The sequence below is a fragment of the Protomyctophum bolini genome (genome assembly GCF_963924005.1).
Source record: "Protomyctophum bolini genome assembly, chromosome: 6".
In the NCBI taxonomy this organism is placed as follows: Eukaryota; Metazoa; Chordata; class Actinopteri; order Myctophiformes; family Myctophidae; genus Protomyctophum; species Protomyctophum bolini.
Window position 1 is genome coordinate 16,114,275 of NC_137867.1, and position 21,240 is coordinate 16,135,514.

The following is a 21,240-nucleotide window of genomic DNA, read 5'->3' on the forward strand; positions in this document are numbered from 1 at the left end:
TACTGTACTGTACTGTTTACTGTACCTCCCTTGGATCAGGTGCTGGCCGTGGTGCTGAACTCTGTTCTTCCCTCTGGTCTTTGTCTGATTGACCTTTCAGAGACACTCCACAGCTAAACAACCAAAAGTCTATTGTGTATGTTAATTACATGCAGCCCTACAAGAGTTGTCACTGTTGTCCAATTATTCCTTCATTTTTGATGAATAAATGAATGAACCATTTCTCATGTAAACAGCTTGCTCTGAGATGGCATCTGCATCTTCCCTTTTTTTCTTTCTCCATTGACTGACATGGCCTGTGTCATTTACTCCTTTCTGCAGCAGGTGTCTTCTCAATTATAATGAGCTTCAGCATGTTGGTCAAGCCCAGAGCTACTGTTTAATAAAATAACACAATTACAGGATACATAACTTGCAGAACAGTGCCTTCTGTTTCTACCCTTCGTCAAGCTTGTAGATTGGTTATTTTAGAGAATTCCTAAATATATAATATATTTTAACCTATTCACATGCTCAAAATACAGATGACTTACAAGTTACAAGTATTTGTAGCTGTATGGTTAATGGATGAAAGTACATTTTGTTCGTTTACAATCGAAGTGTGTGCATGCATGCACATTTTATTTGGTGAGGATTACGTAGGCGTAGGGAGAGAGTTAGTATCAGGCAGGCTCATTAAGTACACAACTGCTGCACGTCGCCAGAAGTTCAAGATTTCACATTTAAGAAAATGTGTCGCCTCGATTTGAATTTATATTACTCTAGAATAGTATGATACTTTTGTCCTAAAATCCTCCGGTGCTGAAAATGTGCGAGTACAACCAACATTCAATTCTTCGTCCAATTTTATAACCCACCAAATTGGTTAGTATTCATGGATCCGACGATGACAAAGACGTATGTTACTCTGTTCAGCCTGATTGATAAACTGTTCTATACCTCTGTACGTGGGATGAACAATAAACCAAGCCGTTTTGACTGAACAAGTAAAAACATAACTCATCTTAGTCTATTTGCATTTTAGCATGACATGCTCTCTAAAGACGGTTCTCTTTTATTGTGTATCTTACTCTATTCCAGACAGCCTGTTGGAAGCTGCTTACTCTTCTCTCTCTCTCTCTCTCTCTCTCTCTCTCTAAATAAATAAATAAATAATCCTCCTCATATGAAATGTCTGTCAGTGCATACATGTGTACACACGCACATTCACCTCTTTCCTGTCAATCCGTGTAATCCTTCCCATATGAAATGTTTGCCTTGTGTTGGAGAGAGTCCGTTCTGTGTTCTGTTCACACAGTAGGCCTGGGCTGCTGGGGGAACATTAAAAATGCCGTCATCTCAGTGAAATGTCACAGAACTTCTTTCAATATATTTGGGCTTGCAACTTGCTTTGGTCCAATACAATACTTTACCGGTACATACATTTACTGGGAAATGTCTCTGTTACCAGATGGACTGTTTCTCACATATCGTGTGTGTGTCTCTCTCTCTCTCTCTCTCTCTCTCTCTCTCTCTCTCTGTAGGAAGATTAAAACTGCCCTATCTGATCTATGGAACATCAATGACAGAAAGTCGCTGATGAACTGGATACAGTCAAACTCAAACACCTGTCCAAAAATGACACTCGCACAAGAATGATGCACTCTGAAGGAAAACGACTATTACAGAAGCGTTAGTATTGATGTGTGTGTGTGTGTGTGTGTGTGTGTGTGTGTGTGTGTGTGTGTGTGTGATTACCTAATAGTAGTTTCATTGCCAACAGTTTTTTATGCCATCTTATCAGGATTTTGTCTATCTGTGCATGTTCAACAGAGTAATAATTGAATTAAAAAAATACCAATTAGATTCCCTTTCTTGTCCTCTTTGAAGGCCATTGTTTCAGGTTTTAGTTCACCTTAAATGTTGTAGTATTTTGTATCCATTCATTAGACTATTATGTATGGTTGATCCAAGCATATTAATAAAATAAACTAGGAAGATTCAGCCCTATTAATGTCAGGAAAGTATATAGAAAATAATTATTCGCCAAGGAGCTCCAAGTGGTTGGTTATGTGACAGTACGTAAAATCTGGGTGTGCGCATGCATAAAGTGAATGGCAAATCGAGTGGCAAAGTGAGTTTAACATTGTTTAACGTCATTTAATGCAACAAATAGGACTTTTCTGTTTGGATGTGCTTTCAAGGCCAGAAAGTAGTTTTTTGCCACTCAGTAGGTGTTCCCGCAGAACATCCCGGTATAATGATGATGTTGCACATACCCTCTATTGTTGTCGGGCAGAAACTTCCTATCTCCATATTCTAACATACTACAGCATCACACCAAAGCATTACAAGCAGCAGATGCGCAAGCTTGAAACACGTAGATAAATGTAGATCTCCTATAGTATTGCTACTTTTGAATTTGGCTCCTGAAATGTACGGTAACAGCTCTGTTTCCACCCGATATACCTTGGTTTAGAAGAATTTGCATGATTTTTGCCCAAATTATTTTTCTGGTCATTTTAATTTTATAAAAACTTTAATAACATAGCTAAATATGAGGGCTAATGTATTGCCTAGCAGTTACAACCTGAAATTCCCAAATTAAGAAACTGGTTAAAGTCGGCCTAGTAGCCTAAATTTCTTTCCTGGGTTGGGGAAGAATGGAATACGATTTTGAATTCGCCTTAATAGTTCATAGTCATACTGTGAGAAGTTGTAATATACATTTGGGGGGGGGCTCTCTGTCTGTCTTTTCGCGCGTGCAGTCGCGCACACGCGCACGCACACACACGCGCACACACACAAACACACACGCGCGCACACACACACCCCCACACACACACACTGACACACACTCCCTCAACTCTAAACTCACGCTCCGCCTTTAATTCCGCCAACTCCAGCGCTGCCCTGCCCAGCCAGCCACCGAGCATCACCGCAGAGAGAGTTAACCAGTGTCAAAGCAGATTACACAGGCACATCTTATCTCTGACTGGGATTCGCTCACTGTCTGCTCGGTTGAGAGTTCTCGCCTCACAGAAAAATACGGTGATTATCCTACCTCTCTTTCTCAATCTACATGTTTATTTATTCATAATAGAAACGCAGAGAACATGGATTTTATAGTCCTCGATGGACAGGCAGACGGGCATTTTTTAGAATGAGTTTCCCCGGAGGAGTGCTGTTTCCATCGGCGGGGCAACTTTTCCGTGCGCCGCCCGCATCGCATCTCCACTCTGCTGCTGAACACTCAAAGGGAAAAGTTTGCACGCATCCCGGCGATAAGCATGAGCTTCATGTGAAAACCACCAAACGAGAACATCTCCGTTCTTAAAGAGAATTAGAAGACGAGATAAAAGAAAATAAAGAAACCAGCAAACATGCAGAAGAGTGTGCGATACAATGAAGGACACGCGCTGTTCCTGTCGGTAGTTGCGCGTAAAGAGGGGACCAAGCGCGGTTACCTGAGCAAGAAGACTGCGGAGAACAGCCGCTGGCACGACAAGTTTTTCGCACTGTACCAGAATGTGCTGTTCTACTTCGAGAACGAACAGAGTGCGCGCCCCGCCGGGATTTACCTGTTGGAGGGATGCACCTGCGAGCGCGTCCCTGCACCCAAGATGTCCGCTGCGGGGAAGGAGCCGCTGGATAAACAGGTGCGAATAAATGGCTGGCTGGCGAGGGAGCGCTTCCATATAAATAGGACTTTTAAAATAAAGTCCACGATGTTGTTAACAGTTCAGCAGAGAACCCACTCCCATGCTCTTTATAACACAACCCCTTCTCCTATCCCAGCGATTTCCTGACAATTTCACACTTGTTCATATTCAAACATGTAGGTTATTTATTCATCTGATTGAATCAGAATTGATTGATTGATTGAAGTATTTATAACAGTTTGCAGAATTACAGTACATTTCAAGTACAACTCAATACAAAAACTGTCAACTGTTGAGTGGACACCATAAGTATTACACTTAATTGTTTACAAGAGGGTCCACCATTTTCAATTCATCATATGGGCCTGCAAGTACAGACCTGTTGAATATGTGCACAGCTGTCTTTTATCACAAATGCAATGGCATAATTATGGGTTAGATTAAAAAGTCTAATAGTCTACTTTGTAGGCTATATTGATGTTTGAGTGTGTAAAGAAGATTCATTTGGAGAGAAAAGGGTCAGAGAGGTGCAGTTGTAGTAGCCTATATGCGGTGTATGTTGTTGCCATGGAAACATTATAGGCCTACATTTCTGACCATGCATGTGTTTCACTTTGATGTCTGTGTGAGAACTTTGCTCATTTGCACATTGCTTAGTGTAAGTGTATCATCAACCATAAAGTCCTAACATTATCATGTAGACAACTATGTGTTGAGAAGAATTATAATCTACAAGTTAATGGTATGGAAGGAAGAAGGAGTAACATGGGTGGATATCATCCATGCAGAAACAATGGAGCAGAACCTTCAGACCATAAATTAACTTTTTGTGGGTTTTGGGAGGTGATCTGTGGACCACTAGTGAACCTATGGTCCACTGAGCCCATATAGACTTTGTGGAAGATATTACTCTGCATGCACCACTAGCATAAATAAGTGCCATCTTTTGGCATTTAGTTCTCAGTCTGTTCTTTTTCAGTCTCACCAAAGGTTGGGTAACTCTTACTCATTAACCATTCCTGTGCATTCATCTGAATCCAGTGGTCTATGGGCTCCATCACTTATAGGTTTTCTGACATGTAAAGCCTTTTGAATTATGTATTAACTAAGCATGATGATATGAATGGAAGGCGAATCCCTTTTTTTCCCTCCCCTTCTCTCTCTCTCTCTTGTTCCAGCTGTGCTGTTTAATTAGGGGTTATTTTTAATCCGCTCTCAGCTAAAAGCTTGTGTTTTTACCATGTAACCGTGTAACTTGGATGGCCATACGGTCTGGAAGATTAACCACAATGCAATGCAACAACACTTTGGGTTGTTCGTTGAGGCCTTGTGTGGAAATGTGTGCGTGCATGTGAGACTGCAATAAAAAATGAATCAAGGAGAATTCCAGAGCGCCTGCTAGCTCCTGGTTCAATTCCCTGTGCAGATAGATGAGTGGAGAGAGGAGATGAGAAGTGTATTATGTATCTATATTTAATTCAGAGTGTAGAAAAATTTAACCAAACGTCTACACTCGGAGTCAACTACATAATCCTTATATCCTTAGTTAACCGGGGTTCAACAGTGGTCTGTACTCTGTCCTCTCCTTTTTTTCCTCCTCTGCACCAAATGCCTTTGCCAAAATGAGCCAATCTTTGCCTTGTGAGTTTGAAGTTCTGCTATGTTAGCTGATTGTTTGCATATTTTCGCTGAATGTTTGCCTATTATGGCATTCCCAAACATGGACACTAGAGTTCATGGGGCTAAATAAACACTCTCCCTCAGTCTAGCTCCTGCTCTTCGGCATTGCTTTATGCAGTAGATAGATCTGAGTCTGCCGACAACCTGCAGTATCACACCCCCACGTTGATCCACAGTGCACCCACACACAACACTGAGCACTGCTTTTTTCTCTTACTCTCTAATACGTGTGTGTGTGTGTGTGTGTGTGTGTGTGTGTGTGTGTGTGTGTGTGTCTTTCTCTCACACTCTTGTACTCAACAAAAATACACAAAACCCTTCAAATAACATGGAGAGCCTTTACATTGGTCTGAATTGTTTCCACAGTAGCTGTACAGTATGTATGTATTTGGTTAAAATGGGTAGGGTTTAAAAAAAGGCAAGAGCTTGCTCTGGTGCACTGGCCTAAAAGTGGGTCCTTAAAAACTGCTAAAACTTCTGAAATGTATGTATGGGTATGTATTTGTATGTGTGTAGTATTTAAAAGGGGGGGCCTTTTTGTAAAAAGCCCAGCCCACAATACCTTCATATATTTAAAACTAATCCAAAATAGGGTTACCAGTGAAGGGCAAAATGCCTATTCACTGGGGACTATGCAAGGCAGAGGCGTCCACCCCCCTGAGTCCAAGTTAGGCAAGACCGCATACCTAAACCATGGTCCGAAACTGTCCTCTAAAACCCAATGGTAATGTATGTACTGTATGTATGTATGTATGTATGTATGCAAAAGGCCTACATATTTATCTGTGTATATGGTTATCAGGCACAACCCCTCCCTCCCCTGAAGTGTCCATCATTAATCCAAGTAGCCTAAGTGGCCTAATTCTGCAAAGGCCATGAACCACAAACAATGTTCAAAGGTGTTCACAGCCTTGTGCAAAGAGCCCACCAGTTTCAGTGGATGTAGTTATGTTGTGTATTAAAAGGAAATATATAATATAATATAATATATTTCCCCCCAGAGAGACCTGATGCAGGGGATCAGCTGGAACCCAGCATCTTTTTTGATTGATTGATTGAAATATATATTAACAGTTTGCAGAATTACAGTAGATTTCAAGCACAAACTCAATACAAAGACTGTGAGTGGACGACCCAATTAAGCATTACACTTGTTTACACATTGTTCAATTCATCAAAACATTTAGAGACGTACAAATAGACACTTCTATATAGTTGAACAGAACAGGAATTCATCATAAAGGAAGCAAAAAGGGAAAAGAAACATATACAGTGAGGGGAAAGGGGGGGGGGCGGTGGGGGGGAATTCAGATTTTACAAAGCAAATAGATTAAAACAAGCCTTTTTGGGGAGTGAAGCTGTACCAGGCTGCTTGCTACGTTTTCTCACTTTGCTTCACAGTCCTAACGGGAGAAAATGTCTTGTGGCTTCTGATTGGTCTGTGGAGGGGGCGGGACAAAAGTTGTCCAATGTAAAACTTGAGTCACTTCCTGACTTCCTACATAATGGAAATACAAGTCAAATAGGACCCAATCTGAGAACCCATCGGCAAGTAAAGGAGAAACAGCGCCCTCTTTTCCTTTGAATGTGGAAGTTATGTCTTGAGAGACTAAATAGGACCTGACCAGACTGAGTGGCGAAGTGAGAAAAAGAAGATCATAACGAACAGACTGATTTCCAGGCTAGTGAATCTGTGAACTTTCAGTTTCAGGGTTGATCGTACAAACCACCAGGCCACGTTGCTGCCTATTAATATCCACTTAAGTGATCATTCAAGAGAGTGTCTGAGAATCTGAGGGAATAGCATAGCATAGTCTGTCAAACAAAAGTTGCCGATCCACAAGCTCACAACACCTTTAAGCTTGTAGAGCGGTTATTTTTGCCACGTGACTATGGACTCCATGGGTACAGCTAAATATAAATTGGGCTTATGGGTTGAATCTTCTGGTTGATAAAGTATGCTTGATTGTAGACACTAAAGGGAAGCATTCTCCTTCCTGGTTGCAGCCACTGCAAGAACAAGTTTTGCGTGTCAGATCTGACTTCCTGGTGAATGCATGTGCACCAGCGATCACGTTTGGCCGGTAATACCGTAATTGGCACTTTCTTTTTAGTTTTTTATGGCAAAAGACAGAAAATATAATTCCCTATGGAAGCCAAGGCCGGTAAAAAAAAGGAACCACGACAATTCATTATTACCACTGCAAATAAGACACATTTCAAATACCGGTATACCTGTACCTACAGTATACCTCACTCACTCACTCACTCACTCACTCACTCACTCACTCACTCACTCACTCACTCACTCACTCCCTCACACACACACACACACACACACACACACACACACACACACACACACACACACACACACACACACACACACACACACACACACACACACACACACACACACACACAGGCACATTCACCACAGGGAACTGCTATGAAAAATGTAATGAAAACAAGGTCAAATGCAATCTGTGCAATGTCAAGTTGTCCTACCCTACCACAAATCAATAACGATGGACACTGTCACGGGGCAGCCCGTGCCCTATAGACTAAAGAGGAACAAACAGGCATACACTACTACACAGCTGCTTCCATTTAACAGCAAGTCGGTGGGGAGGACTGTGTGACTGGACATTAGTGTTGCATGTTGTTATTTTATTATTTGTACAAACATGAATTATAAAAGGACACAAAGAGGGGGCATGGGTTTTAACAGCATTCCTGTTGATTGGGTGTTGTGTTTAATGATTGTGTCGCACCTGGCTCTCCTGCAGTACTGGTGATCCTCTTGATTGAGTGGGGGAAGGTTCCAAGTGCTATAGAGCAGGAGGGGTGTCTGTCTTATGTGTCAAGAGCTCTTGTATTATATGTTCTCTTATGTGATTAATGTGTTGCCTGAAAGGTGTGCATGTTGGACATAGGTTTAGTAAAACCGTATATAATTGTGTAAGTCAACTCATGGGCCGTAGTTTGCCTCAGTTGAGTTAAGTGGTTACCAATTAGTTCTGTGTCTTGGTATGGTCTCACCCAGTATAAAAGGGAGGCTGCAGGATGCCGAGAGTCAGTTGGGCTTGGGGCAACCAGAAGGTAACACCCAGGGAGAGCTGCTAGGGGGCCCTTGATGGAAGGGTTTTAGCCGGATAGAGTTTCTCAAGTTCTGGGTTTGGTTTCCTATTTGCTTTCAAGTAATTTTCTGTCTTGTGTAAGTTTAGTCTTCAGTGTTTCTTTTTTGTTAGACCGGTGTTCCTACTGTAAATACACTGCAACCGGGGAAAATAAAGCACCCTAAGAGGTATTGCTGGATTCTGTCACTTTTTGGAGCCTTGGCCACTCGGCCAACTTTACAGACACATTTGAAGATGAAACGGCAAACAGAGATGCCTAAAGACGCTACACAACAGTGTCCCATTTCTAGCCACACTGCAAGATTGTGTCGTCGCTGAGCCTATCACAGAAGGATCATTTGTAAGTTGTGGAGTACCCTTTGATTGCCCCTTTTGAAGACAATGCGTTCTAAGAAATCACACTGCACACACACACACACACACACACACACACACACACACACACACACACACACAGTAGACACACAGCCAAGCACACAAAATGCACCAATTTAATGTTATTAATCCGCTTGTGCAAGATTAAGCTGTTGGTCTATTCTTTATATTACTCCTTTTTGCAGGAAGGGACCGGATCTCGCCGTATCTCCCTTTTTGTTCAAATAGTTTTTGATCAAAAACAATCCGTAACTGTTAGGCTGCATTTCTGCACCTGCTTGTCGTTCATGCTTTGAAAATGGATATGGTCTTTTTATGGCTGCTGGTTTAAAATCCTAGCGCAACCTTTGAATGTGCATTGTGCACAACTGCACATGCACATGTGTGTCATAATTAGCTTTCATTTGGAAGTTCCAGTAGTTATAAACGCTCCTCAGAATGTTGCATTTACACGTCGCCCTCAGTAATAGTGAACATCAGGGACTAATTCATTACACCCTGGGCTGCTTTCCATTTCCCCCATTGTTTATGCAAAGTGTCATGATCATTCTGAAATGTAATAATGTCAGATCAGAAAATTCGCACCATTTTGCACTTGCAGTGATGCCAGGCCCATATCTGTTCGGAGTGACGAGAGGTGAAAATTAATATGCATAGATGTGCTGGAGTGTCCATGCATCTACAGTACAGTATCTCTCTGCCTCGATGCTACATAAGATGAAGTGCGACTTTAAAAGGGATGCATTACCTTCAGGGATCCATTTCTTGTCCACAGTTGAATCAAATCTTAAGGCAATTATGGCTCTAATGTTGAAATGATTTCTCGAGGGGGTATTCAATCAAATGAGTGTTGGTGATATGAGCACATAATGGGAGAAGGTTACTCTGTGCTTTTGGTTTAGACTGTATTTCGTACACAGCAGAAAACTGTGCATTAATAAATAAATAATGCATTAGGCTCATGCACACATATGCGCATGCGCGCGCACACACACACACACACACACACACACACACACACACACATACAAACACACCAATCAATTTATTGAACATCGCATTCTGACCTCGCTGGTGTTTTAGGGGAGGCCCTTCATTGATAGAAGCTCTGGGGCCATCCACCTTCTTAGATGTTATTTATTATATATCCCCCCCCCCCACAGGTACTGCTATGGAGTGGTAATGCATTTAATATGACACACTTGTGCATACACGGATTGCGCGCACACACACACACACACACACACACACACACACATTTCAGGAAGACATTTCATAACAAAACCATGGAGAGAGATTGGGAAACGGGTGCATTGACAAGAAGTGAATTAGACCTGAGGACGATTCAACAAATTCCTTCTAAATCTTGACAGTTTTCTGAAAAACCTCATGTTTCCATGTCAGTCGTTCTCAAAATATTTCATGTAATTGGCCGCCCGACCCCCATCTGAAAATATGTTGTTCCAGGAAACTCCCCAGAAGCAAAGATTTGAGTTAAAAACATTCTGACAGAATATATATTCAAAGATGTGCGCCACATTTTCCCGCCCAGAATGGATTAAGTAAAAGTATCAATACTGCAATGTAGCGTAATGTTTTGACATATTTTATGTTGGTCTAAGAGGACTAGAGGAAAGGCCATGGGGTCCCCAAAATAAATAGGGTTCGGGTTCATCCTCAGATGGACCACTGACATCATCATGCTGAGACATTACTTGTCTGCCCTGGAGTACTGGCGCTATGCTTCACTGCTGTTGTTGCCATTATACAACTTATGCCCTCCTGAAGCTCAATGGTTGCAGGGCTTCCCCAACAATCTTATTTAGTTATTTAGATTTTTGGTACCAGTTAATATCAGTAATGTCTTTGTATATTTTAATTACAGTAATTGTCATAATGTCATCATTTGAATTTTGAATCCCAAAAAACATAATTAAATTATTCATCGCAATTATTTGTACAACAATTCAACTAAAATTGTTGTGCATTACATAATAATAATAATAATAATAAATATTAAAACTTTATTTGTATAGCACCTTTCATGACATGAAATGCAGCTCAAAGTGCTTTACAGAGCAATGGAGGAAAAAAAAGAAAAGCAAGGCAACGACATTAAAAAACAAGCAGTAATGCAATACAGTGAGGACATGAATAACAAAAAATAAAAGATCAATTAAAAGCAATGTTGTAGAAGTGGGTCTTGAGCTGTGCTTTAAAAATGTCTACAGAGGCTGCCTGACGAAGGTACAGTGGGAGCTTGTTCCATGCCGTCGGCCCATGAAAACAAACACAATTAACCTGAGTTTTATAGCTGTAAAGTGATGCTTCTTTGTGACAGTGCCTTCTCCTCAGTGGTCAGTGACTTAAGATTTGTTTTTCATTTGAAAAAAGGATGACGAGGCAGATGCTGGGAAAAGAAACTGAACCAAAACTGTGACCCGAAACACATGACGCAAGGGACTTTATAATACTGTAACTCATTTTGAGTGTGCATTCCCTCCATTGTGCCTGTGTCATGCTCCATGTTGCATGGTGTGTGACACATTCACTTGTGCCACTGCCACAGCATCAATTTGTCAGCCTCATGATGAGGCTGACAAATGGATGCCCTCATTTCACTAAACCATTCTCCTTTATATGAGGATGAAGACATTCACGGTGAACGGTAGCCTTGTTCCCAACCTTGTTGAGGAGAAATGCCTGGTTGTGACCTACTGTGATGCAGAGCGTGTCTATGGAGAGGGACATCTCCGTTGTATGTTGTATGTACAGTACCATACAGGTTTCATGCACAGGGGATATAAACAGTTATGTAAAGCCTCAATGTAACTTTCTTGGGTGGCACTTCAGTCAAATTCAAGTACTTCCATTTAGACACTCACCCGGCTGCGAATATTGTATTCGTAGGCGATCATTTCCAAATCTATGACTCATGTTCCAAGCATCGCTGGGCCGGCATTTTCAACGGCAACTGCAAAAGGACAAACTTGATTTGACTGCAAAAGACATGCATGGATGTACAGTAGGCGCTGCACGCAAGGATCATGGATGTATATTATTAAGCTGCTTGTATGTATCCATTAAGAGTATCCAGCCATTTATTTATTCAGGTAAAAGCCATTTATTTATGCAATAAAATCACTACTAGTAGTAGATAAGGACAGCACCACCCGCTTGGGCGGAGCTTCACCTTCTAATACAAACAGTTCAAATCCAGCTGCTACCATTATTTTTCCAACAACCACGGACTACGTTTTTACTATTTTTCCCAACAACCTCCAGACTACTGTTAGGTTTAGGCATAGTTTTTGTGAGGTTTAACAAACAGTTCCAGTACTTTTTAAATATTGATGAATTATATTCTTAACCTACAGACACATGAGATGCACTGCACATATTTAAGTTCGAGTTCAATACAATATTCATTGCAACATTTTGTGCAGATATCTGCTTAGGGCCTGCCTGCACTAATGAAACCATGTCTTACTTTGCCATGTAGTATTGTGTAGAATAGATCAGGGTTCCTTGAGAGGGTAACTTACTATAGCTCTAATGCCAAATGCAACAGCATTAGAGCTATGGACAAGAGCACATCCTGTGTCCCTGCATTGTCTCAAAGCAGCAAATATAGTTCCGGTTCCCAAGAAACCAAATGTCACAAGTCTGAACGATTACAGGCCGGTGGCACTCACCCCTATCGTCGCGAAATGCCTTAAGAGAATAGATCAGGTTCATCATTAGATCAGTATCAGTTTTCTTACAGGCAGAACAGGTCGACAGAGGATGCTATAGCCATTGTGTTACACTCTGCTAGAACATCTAGAGCACAAGGGCACATATGCAAGACTTATTTTTGTTGACTTTAGTTCAGCCTTCAATACTATCCTGCCTAACAAGCTTCATAACTACACAATCTTTGACTGAGTAGCCTACCACATTTTTGGTTTTGGACTTTCTTATAAACCGCACACATACAAACTTCTAACCCACAATCATTTTGGAAAGAAATTAACAAGCTGGGCCCAATAAGAACAACAATCCCTATGGAGGTGTTGGGGCATGACGATAATTCAGTTCATGAACTATCACAGGTTTCTCAGGAGATATGGGATGGGAGTCCTGTGAGGTTCGATGGAAGGTCTGCACCTCCAGGTTGTGGAACAGATTAGTCAACATGAATGTTAATAGACTAACAAAGAAAGCGTGACATGTTCTGGGAATGTTGTGTTCAAGATGTTTTCCTCGGATTGGAGCAGGTTAGTGTTGTGGGGCTAAGGGAGACGCTTCTAGTTAAGATCAAACATACCTGGATAGAAGAGATCTGGAGTAAACCAAAATGACGTACATATAGGGAAATTAAATATGACTATGGCACTGAAAACTATGTTTTATTTAATTTACCAAAGAAAAAAAGATCACTTTGTGCTCAGATTAGAGGAGGTATATTGCCACTTTACATTGAAACAGGTCGCTATGTTGGGTTGGATGAAGAAGATCGAACCTGTCAAATGTGTGATCTCAATGAAATAGAGAATGAGTATCATTTTGTTTTGTATTGTCCCTTTTATGGGAGGGTCAGAGAAAAACTGTTATACTGTATAAACTATAGATATGATGGATTTAAATGATGCACAATTTATCAGCCGTTTATTTGAAAATATATATTTAAAAAAAACTATAGAAAAAGCCTGGGCTTAAGGAAAAAAGCAATATACAGCCAGTAAGGGCTGTTTTGTTTTGTTTCTTTTTGTTTTGTTGTACTCATGTTGAGTAGACGATCAGCATTACTAAAATTAGGATCTAATTTACACCAGCATTTCTTTTTAATTCTAGCTCTTATTTTGAAAAGCCACAGTTCCAGACTTCCGGTAGGGAGCTTATCCCAGGAAGTTTAACAGGTCCCGTTCAACTGTTGTTTACAATGCCAACTGGCTAGGTCTCGGCCAGCAGGTGAGCGGTAAAAAATACCCTTGTGACGTGTACATGCGTGTGCGTGTACGGTGTGTGTGCACATGTGTGTGTTTTAATGTATACATGAAAACATCCCACCTTTAGTAAAGAGTGGAGGAGGGGAGCCTCTATCCTCCCACTGTAAGGTAATCCCGGATCACAGTGTTGTGCTGTCGCAGAGCACTGCCTGTAACTGTTTACATATATACCAGTAAGACGCCCTGATGGCGAGAATCGTGCATCCGCCTAGGCTGGTGCTTTGGAATGGGGGGTCAGATCAACATATCCGCCTGGGTGACAGCAGACTGCTGGGCGAGCGCTGCCGCTTTGGCATGGGGGGTCAGATCAACATATATGGAATGAATTCTGTACATATATGGAGCGTGTCTTGAGTGTAAAGGGTTTGATGAGGTCAGATCAACATATGGAATGTCAACATATGGTTGTATTCTGCAGTTGGTTGGTTCTCATTGACATCTCGCAGGCTGCATCATTTAAAATTGGTATATTTTCATTTATAAAGCCATTCTTGGTGATTTGCCCCCTTACATTTGGTAAAAAATGGTCTAAATCTCAGATCAAATGCCTGGCTACCGTGTGTAGTGCCAGCCTTCAAATCTGAGAGGGGTAAAAAGTGTCTTGCTTTCTTTGGCCCCTGGTCGTGGAATGACCTGTAATCCAGACTAAAATTGGCCTCAAAAGTTCAAAAGAGTCATCTTAAATGTACAGTCCAACACCTGGACTTTTAGGCCTTTGCATAGGCCCTTATATTTATTTTTTCCTGTTTTAATACATGTACATTGTGTATATATTTCTTGCACCGGATCATTGTTAGTTTACCATTGTTGGAGAGTTGTTGTATACTTTGTATAGGTTTCTTGAGGTATGTCATGGATGTATTATTTGGCTGTTGTGAAATTTGACATGTATACTATGTAGCATTGAAGTGTAATTTTGTTTCTGCCTCTTGGCCAGTTCACACTTGTAAAAGAGACTCCGTAGATCTCCGAGATCAGTGACTTGAGTGTACAGGTTTGATGAGGTCTGGCCATATATGAAGTGTGTTTTGAGTCTACAGGGTTTGATGAGGTCAGATCAACATAGGAAATGTCAGAACAAGTCAGCTTCATATATGGAGATCTAAGGGTGGCAGCGGGGGCAGTGTCTTGAGTGTACAGGGTTGGGGTTCAGGCCTTAATTTTCGGGCCTGTTGAGAACTTTAGTTTTCGCACTAATAACTTTGGGGCGGGCCCGTCGTAGAGTTTGAATGGACAGGTATCAGTCAAAAGGGAGACATCGAAGAGGAAGGACGGGTGTGGTGGGATCAACAAATGGAATGTCAGACAAGGTCAGCTACGTACATATATGGAGATCTATGGGTTTGAAGTTAGAGGTCAGATGTAGAGTTGCTGGCTGGCTCTATATATGCAGATCTAGGTGATGATCCAGTCTTCTCCATGTATGGCTATCCAGGGTTTGATGAGGTCAGTGTTGTGATCTTCATATATGGAGACAGTTGAAGAGGTCAGTGTCGTGATCTTCATATATGGAGACACGAGGCGTGACAGCCATATATGGTGGCATGACGGACGGACTGACTGACGGACGGACTGACTGACGGACAGACTGACTGACTGACAGGTTCTGCATGTTTTCATAGTAATCTGCGACCTACAGTCGCAATAATCTAATGTAAATATGTGTTTTTGCATGTGTTTTTGCACCGCGGTTTGTGTGTGTGTGTGTGTGTGTGTGTGTGTGTGTGTTTTGGAGGAAGAGAACAGCATGGAGAGCAATGGAAAAGACAACCGGGTGTGGGCTGTTGATTGCCACATTAGCTGATGTACCATTAACAGAGTGCACTGGTTATTATGTAAAGTATCTCAACTGTCACTTGTATCACTTCAGTTTGTATTTCTGCAGATAGTTAATTGTATTTATCATGCTTTGGTGTGGACAGCCCATTGTTCTTTATCTCTGCCTGATTGGCATATATTATGTTTATCACTCCAGCTTGTGCTCTGTATCAGTCAAGTTTCTTTGCTCAACACAAAAGGTACTAGACAGCTAGCACTCGGGTGACGCAGTAGTAAAGTTCCTGCCCACCACCACAGAGGTTGTGGGTTCGAATCCACCGTGGTGCATATGGCTTTGTCGGGCGTCTGTGTGAACACAATTGTCCCGTGTTCATGTTCAGAAGAGGGAAGCAGGCGGGGAGGGTGACATTGGTCATTTCACGTAATCCTACGAGCTGGGGCGGCACCTGTCAGTGGGGAGTGTTGGGCCGTATATGGAGAATGACAAGTATGTCCTCCAGGTGGGGGGCGGGGCTCCTCACTGGGGGGCTCTATGTTCTCCAGGTGGGGGCTCCTCACTGGGGGGCTCTATGTCCTCCAGGCGGGGGGCGGGGCTCCTCACTGGGGGGCTCTATGTCCTCCAGGTGGGGGCTCCTCACTGGGGGGCTCTATGTCCTCCAGGTGGGGGCTCCTCACTGGGGGGCTCTATGTCCTCCAGGTGGGGGCTCCTCACTGGGGGGCTCGATGTCCTCCAGGTGGGGGCTCCTCACTGGCAGGTGAGTGAGTATAGGATACAACACAGAAATGTGTGTGGAGACACGGGAGGAATCCATGTTATATCTCTCTGCGATGCTCATGTTTGGCTTACACTACAGGAATCAAGAATCATGGCGTAATGACACTGTCTTGTTGTGCACAGTACAGCGTGTGTTCCTGCTACTGGTTTCATTATCTCTCATTCCTACAGATTAGAGGCTCATAGACCCGCTGAATCTGTTGGATGACATGATTTTCACCCTGGCTCCTGAAATTGCATAATTACAGCACAGGTTCAAAACACTACAATGCCACTATTCCTGACAGACTGTGACTGGCTGTAGCTATTCCAGTTCCATTTATATTAGTGGCCCCACACCGTAATTCAATAAACTCTTTATATTTATACTTTATATTGATAGTGGTGGTGGGGGTTTCTGGAGGTCTTCGTCATCATTTGTATTTTCAATAGGCCTATCTTATTACTGAAATGTGCAGATGCGACTATATGGCCCTGTTAATCTCTGCTACAAAACAGTGATCCAACATCCTAGTAGAGGCAGTATAATAGACTTTGACTATAGCTTCATCAGGAGTGTACAGACACCCTGAGGGCGAGGTCGCGTGCACACATCCGCCAGAGACGAAGAGTTCTTATAACTGTCTGTCTGTCTGTCTGTCTGTCTGTCTGTCTGATGTAAATAGGTTTTCAATGTAATGAGTCCCGGTATGCATGCAGGGATGGTCTTTTAGATGAGTCCCAGGGACATTTTATGAGTCCCACTTCAACGACGTTAGGAGTCATAGTTTGCCTTTTTATTTTTCAAATTGCAGCATTTAACTCCCATTTCATTTTATTGTTATAATGTGGTTATATTCATGTAGAAAACAGGAGAATAAATTATTATTATAACTAAAGCTACCAAAATATACTAGAACTATAAAAAGTGCCCCTCGGGGCACAGGTCTCCACCAGGGCAGGTCAGGTTGTGGCCCCCTGGTGGCGCTATAATAAGCCAATGTGAAAAGGGTGCCATTTCTTCTTACACCTTGGATGGCAATTGGATGGCTTGAGGCATTTTGTGCCAAAAATGTGTATTGCAAAAATCCACCTGTTGGTGGTGCTCTAACAGGCCAATGTGAAAAGGGTGGGATATATTCCTCAGCCTAGTAGGAAAGTCTGTGAAAGATTTCACGTAAATTGCACACTGCGTTCATGATTTGAGGCTTTTTGTTCAAAACGGGCCAATCCTGCAAACTTTGAAAGCCAATGCTAGCCAATCTGGATGGAATATGAAATATCGGACAGATCCATCTTGAACACATGACTATAGAGATACTGTGTAACGATTTGCCGTTCTGGAAAATGCGGAGGTTCATCGTTGGCATCCAGGGAGTGTGTGTGCAAGATTTGGCATCGACCGGGTTAACGGTGCCGGAGATTAGCTGGTAACAGACGGACACACACACTATAAACTGCGTGTGCGCGCGTGTGTGACTGCGTGCATGTGTGCGTGTGTGTGTGTGTGTGTGTGTGTGTGTGTGTCTTTCTTCACTCTCTCCACACTCTAAATGAAATTTCTTACACTAGACTGAAGGGCCCTGGGGGACATAGAGGACAGTCGAGCTCATTTGAAGAGTGAGCGAGACAGCAGTGCTGAATGGTGTTCTAGGGGGGGTAACATGTTTACACAGAGAGAGAGAGAGAACATTGAAGTAGCACTCTGGAACAGTGTAGAGCCCTTAATACATTTGTTCTCAGCAGCAAAACTATAGACACCCAACAAACCATGATGGCGGTTGGTGGACTGCTGTGTTTATAATGCTGTCATCATTACATGGATGGATAAAGGTGCTGTATAAATGCACCATTTACCATGTATTGCATGGAATGCCCATCAGTGCCATGCAATGTCATTTTAAATATTTCTATGCATTCCCCAAATCCTCCTCCTCCTCTATGTACTGTAGGCCTATATACGCCTTGTGATGCGTGAAATGGCAGGATAAATCAATCAAGGCTTAAATAGAAAATCAGTGGCACAGGAGCCTGATAGTGTGTTGCCATGGAAATATTATCTTGTTAGGTGGTGACATGGTTTCGAAATAATGTACTCCGTTAAGAAATGTTATGTAACATCTCCCTCTCTCACAATTTTTTTCTCTCTTTTATCTCTCTCTCTCTCTTTCTTTTATCTCTCTCTCTCTCTCTGTCTCTCTATGTGTCAATGAGTGCTAGATTATTGTGGACGTAATGAAATGTGGCCCTTCAGTGAATCAAAAGGACAAGGCGCACACAAAGCTGCAGTGAGGGATGAGGTTGGAGCCAGCATAGACGTGCGTGTGTCTGTGTGTAACTGTATGGGGTGGGGGTGGTTCTGTAACCTTGGTGATGGTGTGGTGGTCTCTGCAGCCCATCCCCACTCCTAGGGGAAATGCCTCCTCTGGGTTCACTTATGCCTGATTTATACTTGGTTGTGCGCTGTGTTTTGCAGCGAACATAGCAGATCTATAGAGTTCGGTCAACTGAACCCTTATACCATTACTCTGGAGGTAGTTGTGGTGGTGGTGGTGGTGAGCATCTCAGGGTGGATGGGTGGACAGAAATGAACAAACAGTATGAAGGGACGAGGGAAGCTGGAGAAAGGAGGTTTGACGAGAAGATAAGTGAGGATGGCTCGGGGAGAACAGGGGCAGAAGAGTGGGCGGAGAGGTGAAGTGAAAAAAGAGAGAGGGAGGGAGAGAGGAGGAAAGCGGTGGGTGGATGAAGAGAGGAGGGGGAGGGGGGGAGTCCATGTACAGTGCAGTTCTGCTCTCCCTTCTCTCACTAAGAATAGGAGCTCTTCTGGTAACCCAGCGCCCCAGGACATGACCGCTTGAATAAAAGGCAAAGCCTCTATCGTTTTCACGTAATGCCTGGTGCGTGTGCATGCGTTTGTGTGCGTGTGTGCGTGTGCGTGTGTGTGTGTGTGTGTGTGTGTGTGTGTGTGTGTGTGTTCATGCGTGCGTGTGTGTGTGTGTGTGTGTGTGTGCGTGTGCGTGCGTGCGTGTGTGTGTGCGTGCATGCGTGCACTAGATGTGTCTGTGTCGGCTCTGGGGAAGTAGGTTAAAGGCAGATACTCGTCAGAATAATAGGAGAGATGAAGAAGAAATTAATGTGAGAGAGGGGGGGGTCATGGAGGGGGGATCAGGGAGGGGGGACAAGGAAGAGGGTTTAATTGATGGCATTAATAATGGAGGAAGGGATTGACAGGCAAGACTAACACATAAACACATACTTCATCTGAAGACAAATCATGAAAATAGCTGTGTGTGTGTGTGTGTGTGTGTGTGTGTGTGTGTGTGTGTGTGTGTGTGTGTGTGTGTGTGTTTCTGTTTTGTATGTGTCTAATGGAGTTAATATACCTCCAGGTGTGGTTGGAATATCATTATCATACAACACATGGGGTGTGGCCACATAAAAAACATAATTTTATCACATTCTGACTGTACCCTTTTTTTTTTTAAATATAAATGTAATCTTCATCCTAGTATAATCATAGTACCTGATGATTATGTTTTAGGGGGGGGGGGGGGATCACGACACTACTGTAGGTACAGTAGGTGACGACATTTCAGGAGAGAGCACCCATTAATCAGCTTCGTTTTTATACTGTTCCAATTTTGTTCGCTCATTTATTTGTGTGTGTCATAACTTCCAAATTCACTTGTTTAATCTGTATCCTGATCACTCTAGCTGAGAGTGGGGCGGAGCAGTAGCAGGTTGACTTGTTGGTGGTGGGTGGGGCCACCAACTGGCACACCTGGGGACTATATAGGTATAGGCAAACTAGAAGCCACAGACAAACATTTGTACCTTACTGGAGAGGTGCTGGTAGCACCTCTGTGCCTATATTGATTGATTGATTGACCTTTCTATTTGCCAAATGCCCTTTTGAGTATTTGATTTGCTTAATGTGTTTATGCCTACGTTTGCTGCTATCAGTCTCTTCTTGTTCAGTTAAAATCATCACCCATCATCCGTCATTCACCATTGCCATCATGCCATACTGTATCTGCAAAGCCTGAATAAATCTCTGTGACATGTCAATACTGTCTGGTCCATGGTCCATGCTCTAATAGGCATGCTGGTGTAGAGGTGCACAGGTACATAGCCAGCAACCTCCCCTTACTAGCTAGAGAGAATATTTCATGGTCCCCTATCCTGATTGGATAAAATTGGTATCCCGATCTGAAAATGCATTTTCTGTTTAATAAAGATTTGGGGAGACATGGAGACTCCTGTTACTGCACACTCAACAATGAATACTATCAGAAATTAACACATATTTGAACTAATGAAAATCACTTACCCTACATCCAGTGTAGCTTGATTTTGGATGGACGGACGGACGGACAGACAGACAGACAGACTGACTGACTGAGAGTGGCTTATACTAAGCTCAACTGCATGGTCGCAACAATAAAAGACATCCTGAGTAAATATTGATAAAGAAAGACAGTTTTGTCAACTCCATTTTGTTTCTTCTGCAGCACTACTTCCTCATCGTGTTCGGGCATGACGGGCAGAAGCCTCTGGAGCTCCGGACAGAGGAGGAGAACGAGTGTGATGAATGGGTGGAGGCCATACAGCAGGCCAGGTATACTTCAGCTTGACTGTTGTTTGTGGTTATGTTTTGTTTGGTCAAGACCAAGGAGTCAAAGGACCATAATAGAAATACATCTTTGACTTTTATTGTGTTTCCTCCTTGAAGTTTATTTTTTTTGTGCTTTTCTTTTAAACATGACATCTAAATGAATCAAATCAAGCTTTGTTACAAGTACAATTTAAAATGTATACAGAGTGATTTACAGTACAAGAAATAGTGCCCCTCAGGGCACAGGTCTCCACCAGGGCAG

The 21,240-nt window shown here is 42.5% G+C and overlaps 2 protein-coding genes across 3 annotated transcripts in view; both read left to right on the plus strand.

Annotated features, from left to right (window-relative positions):
- msh3 (mutS homolog 3 (E. coli)) overlaps positions 1 to 1,825 on the plus strand; it is a 52,755-nt gene extending 50,930 nt beyond the window's left edge. For both annotated transcript variants that reach the window (XM_080765304.1, XM_080765305.1), the window contains exon 24: positions 1,524 to 1,825. In XM_080765304.1, the coding sequence (XP_080621430.1) occupies positions 1,524 to 1,638 (115 nt within the window). In that variant the 3' untranslated portion in view covers positions 1,639 to 1,825. The remainder of the gene's footprint in view (positions 1 to 1,523) is intronic.
- A 1,420-nt stretch (positions 1,826 to 3,245) lies between these two features.
- The window catches only part of LOC308316927 (ras-specific guanine nucleotide-releasing factor 2-like), a gene marked incomplete at its 3' end in the record, with an annotated part of 54,913 nt that continues 36,918 nt past the window's right edge, over positions 3,246 to 21,240 (plus strand). Inside the window, exons 1-2 of the mRNA XM_080765711.1 lie at positions 3,246 to 3,638; positions 20,875 to 20,981. Coding sequence (XP_080621837.1) covers positions 3,363 to 3,638; positions 20,875 to 20,981 — 383 coding nt within the window. The 5' untranslated portion in view covers positions 3,246 to 3,362. The remainder of the gene's footprint in view (positions 3,639 to 20,874; positions 20,982 to 21,240) is intronic.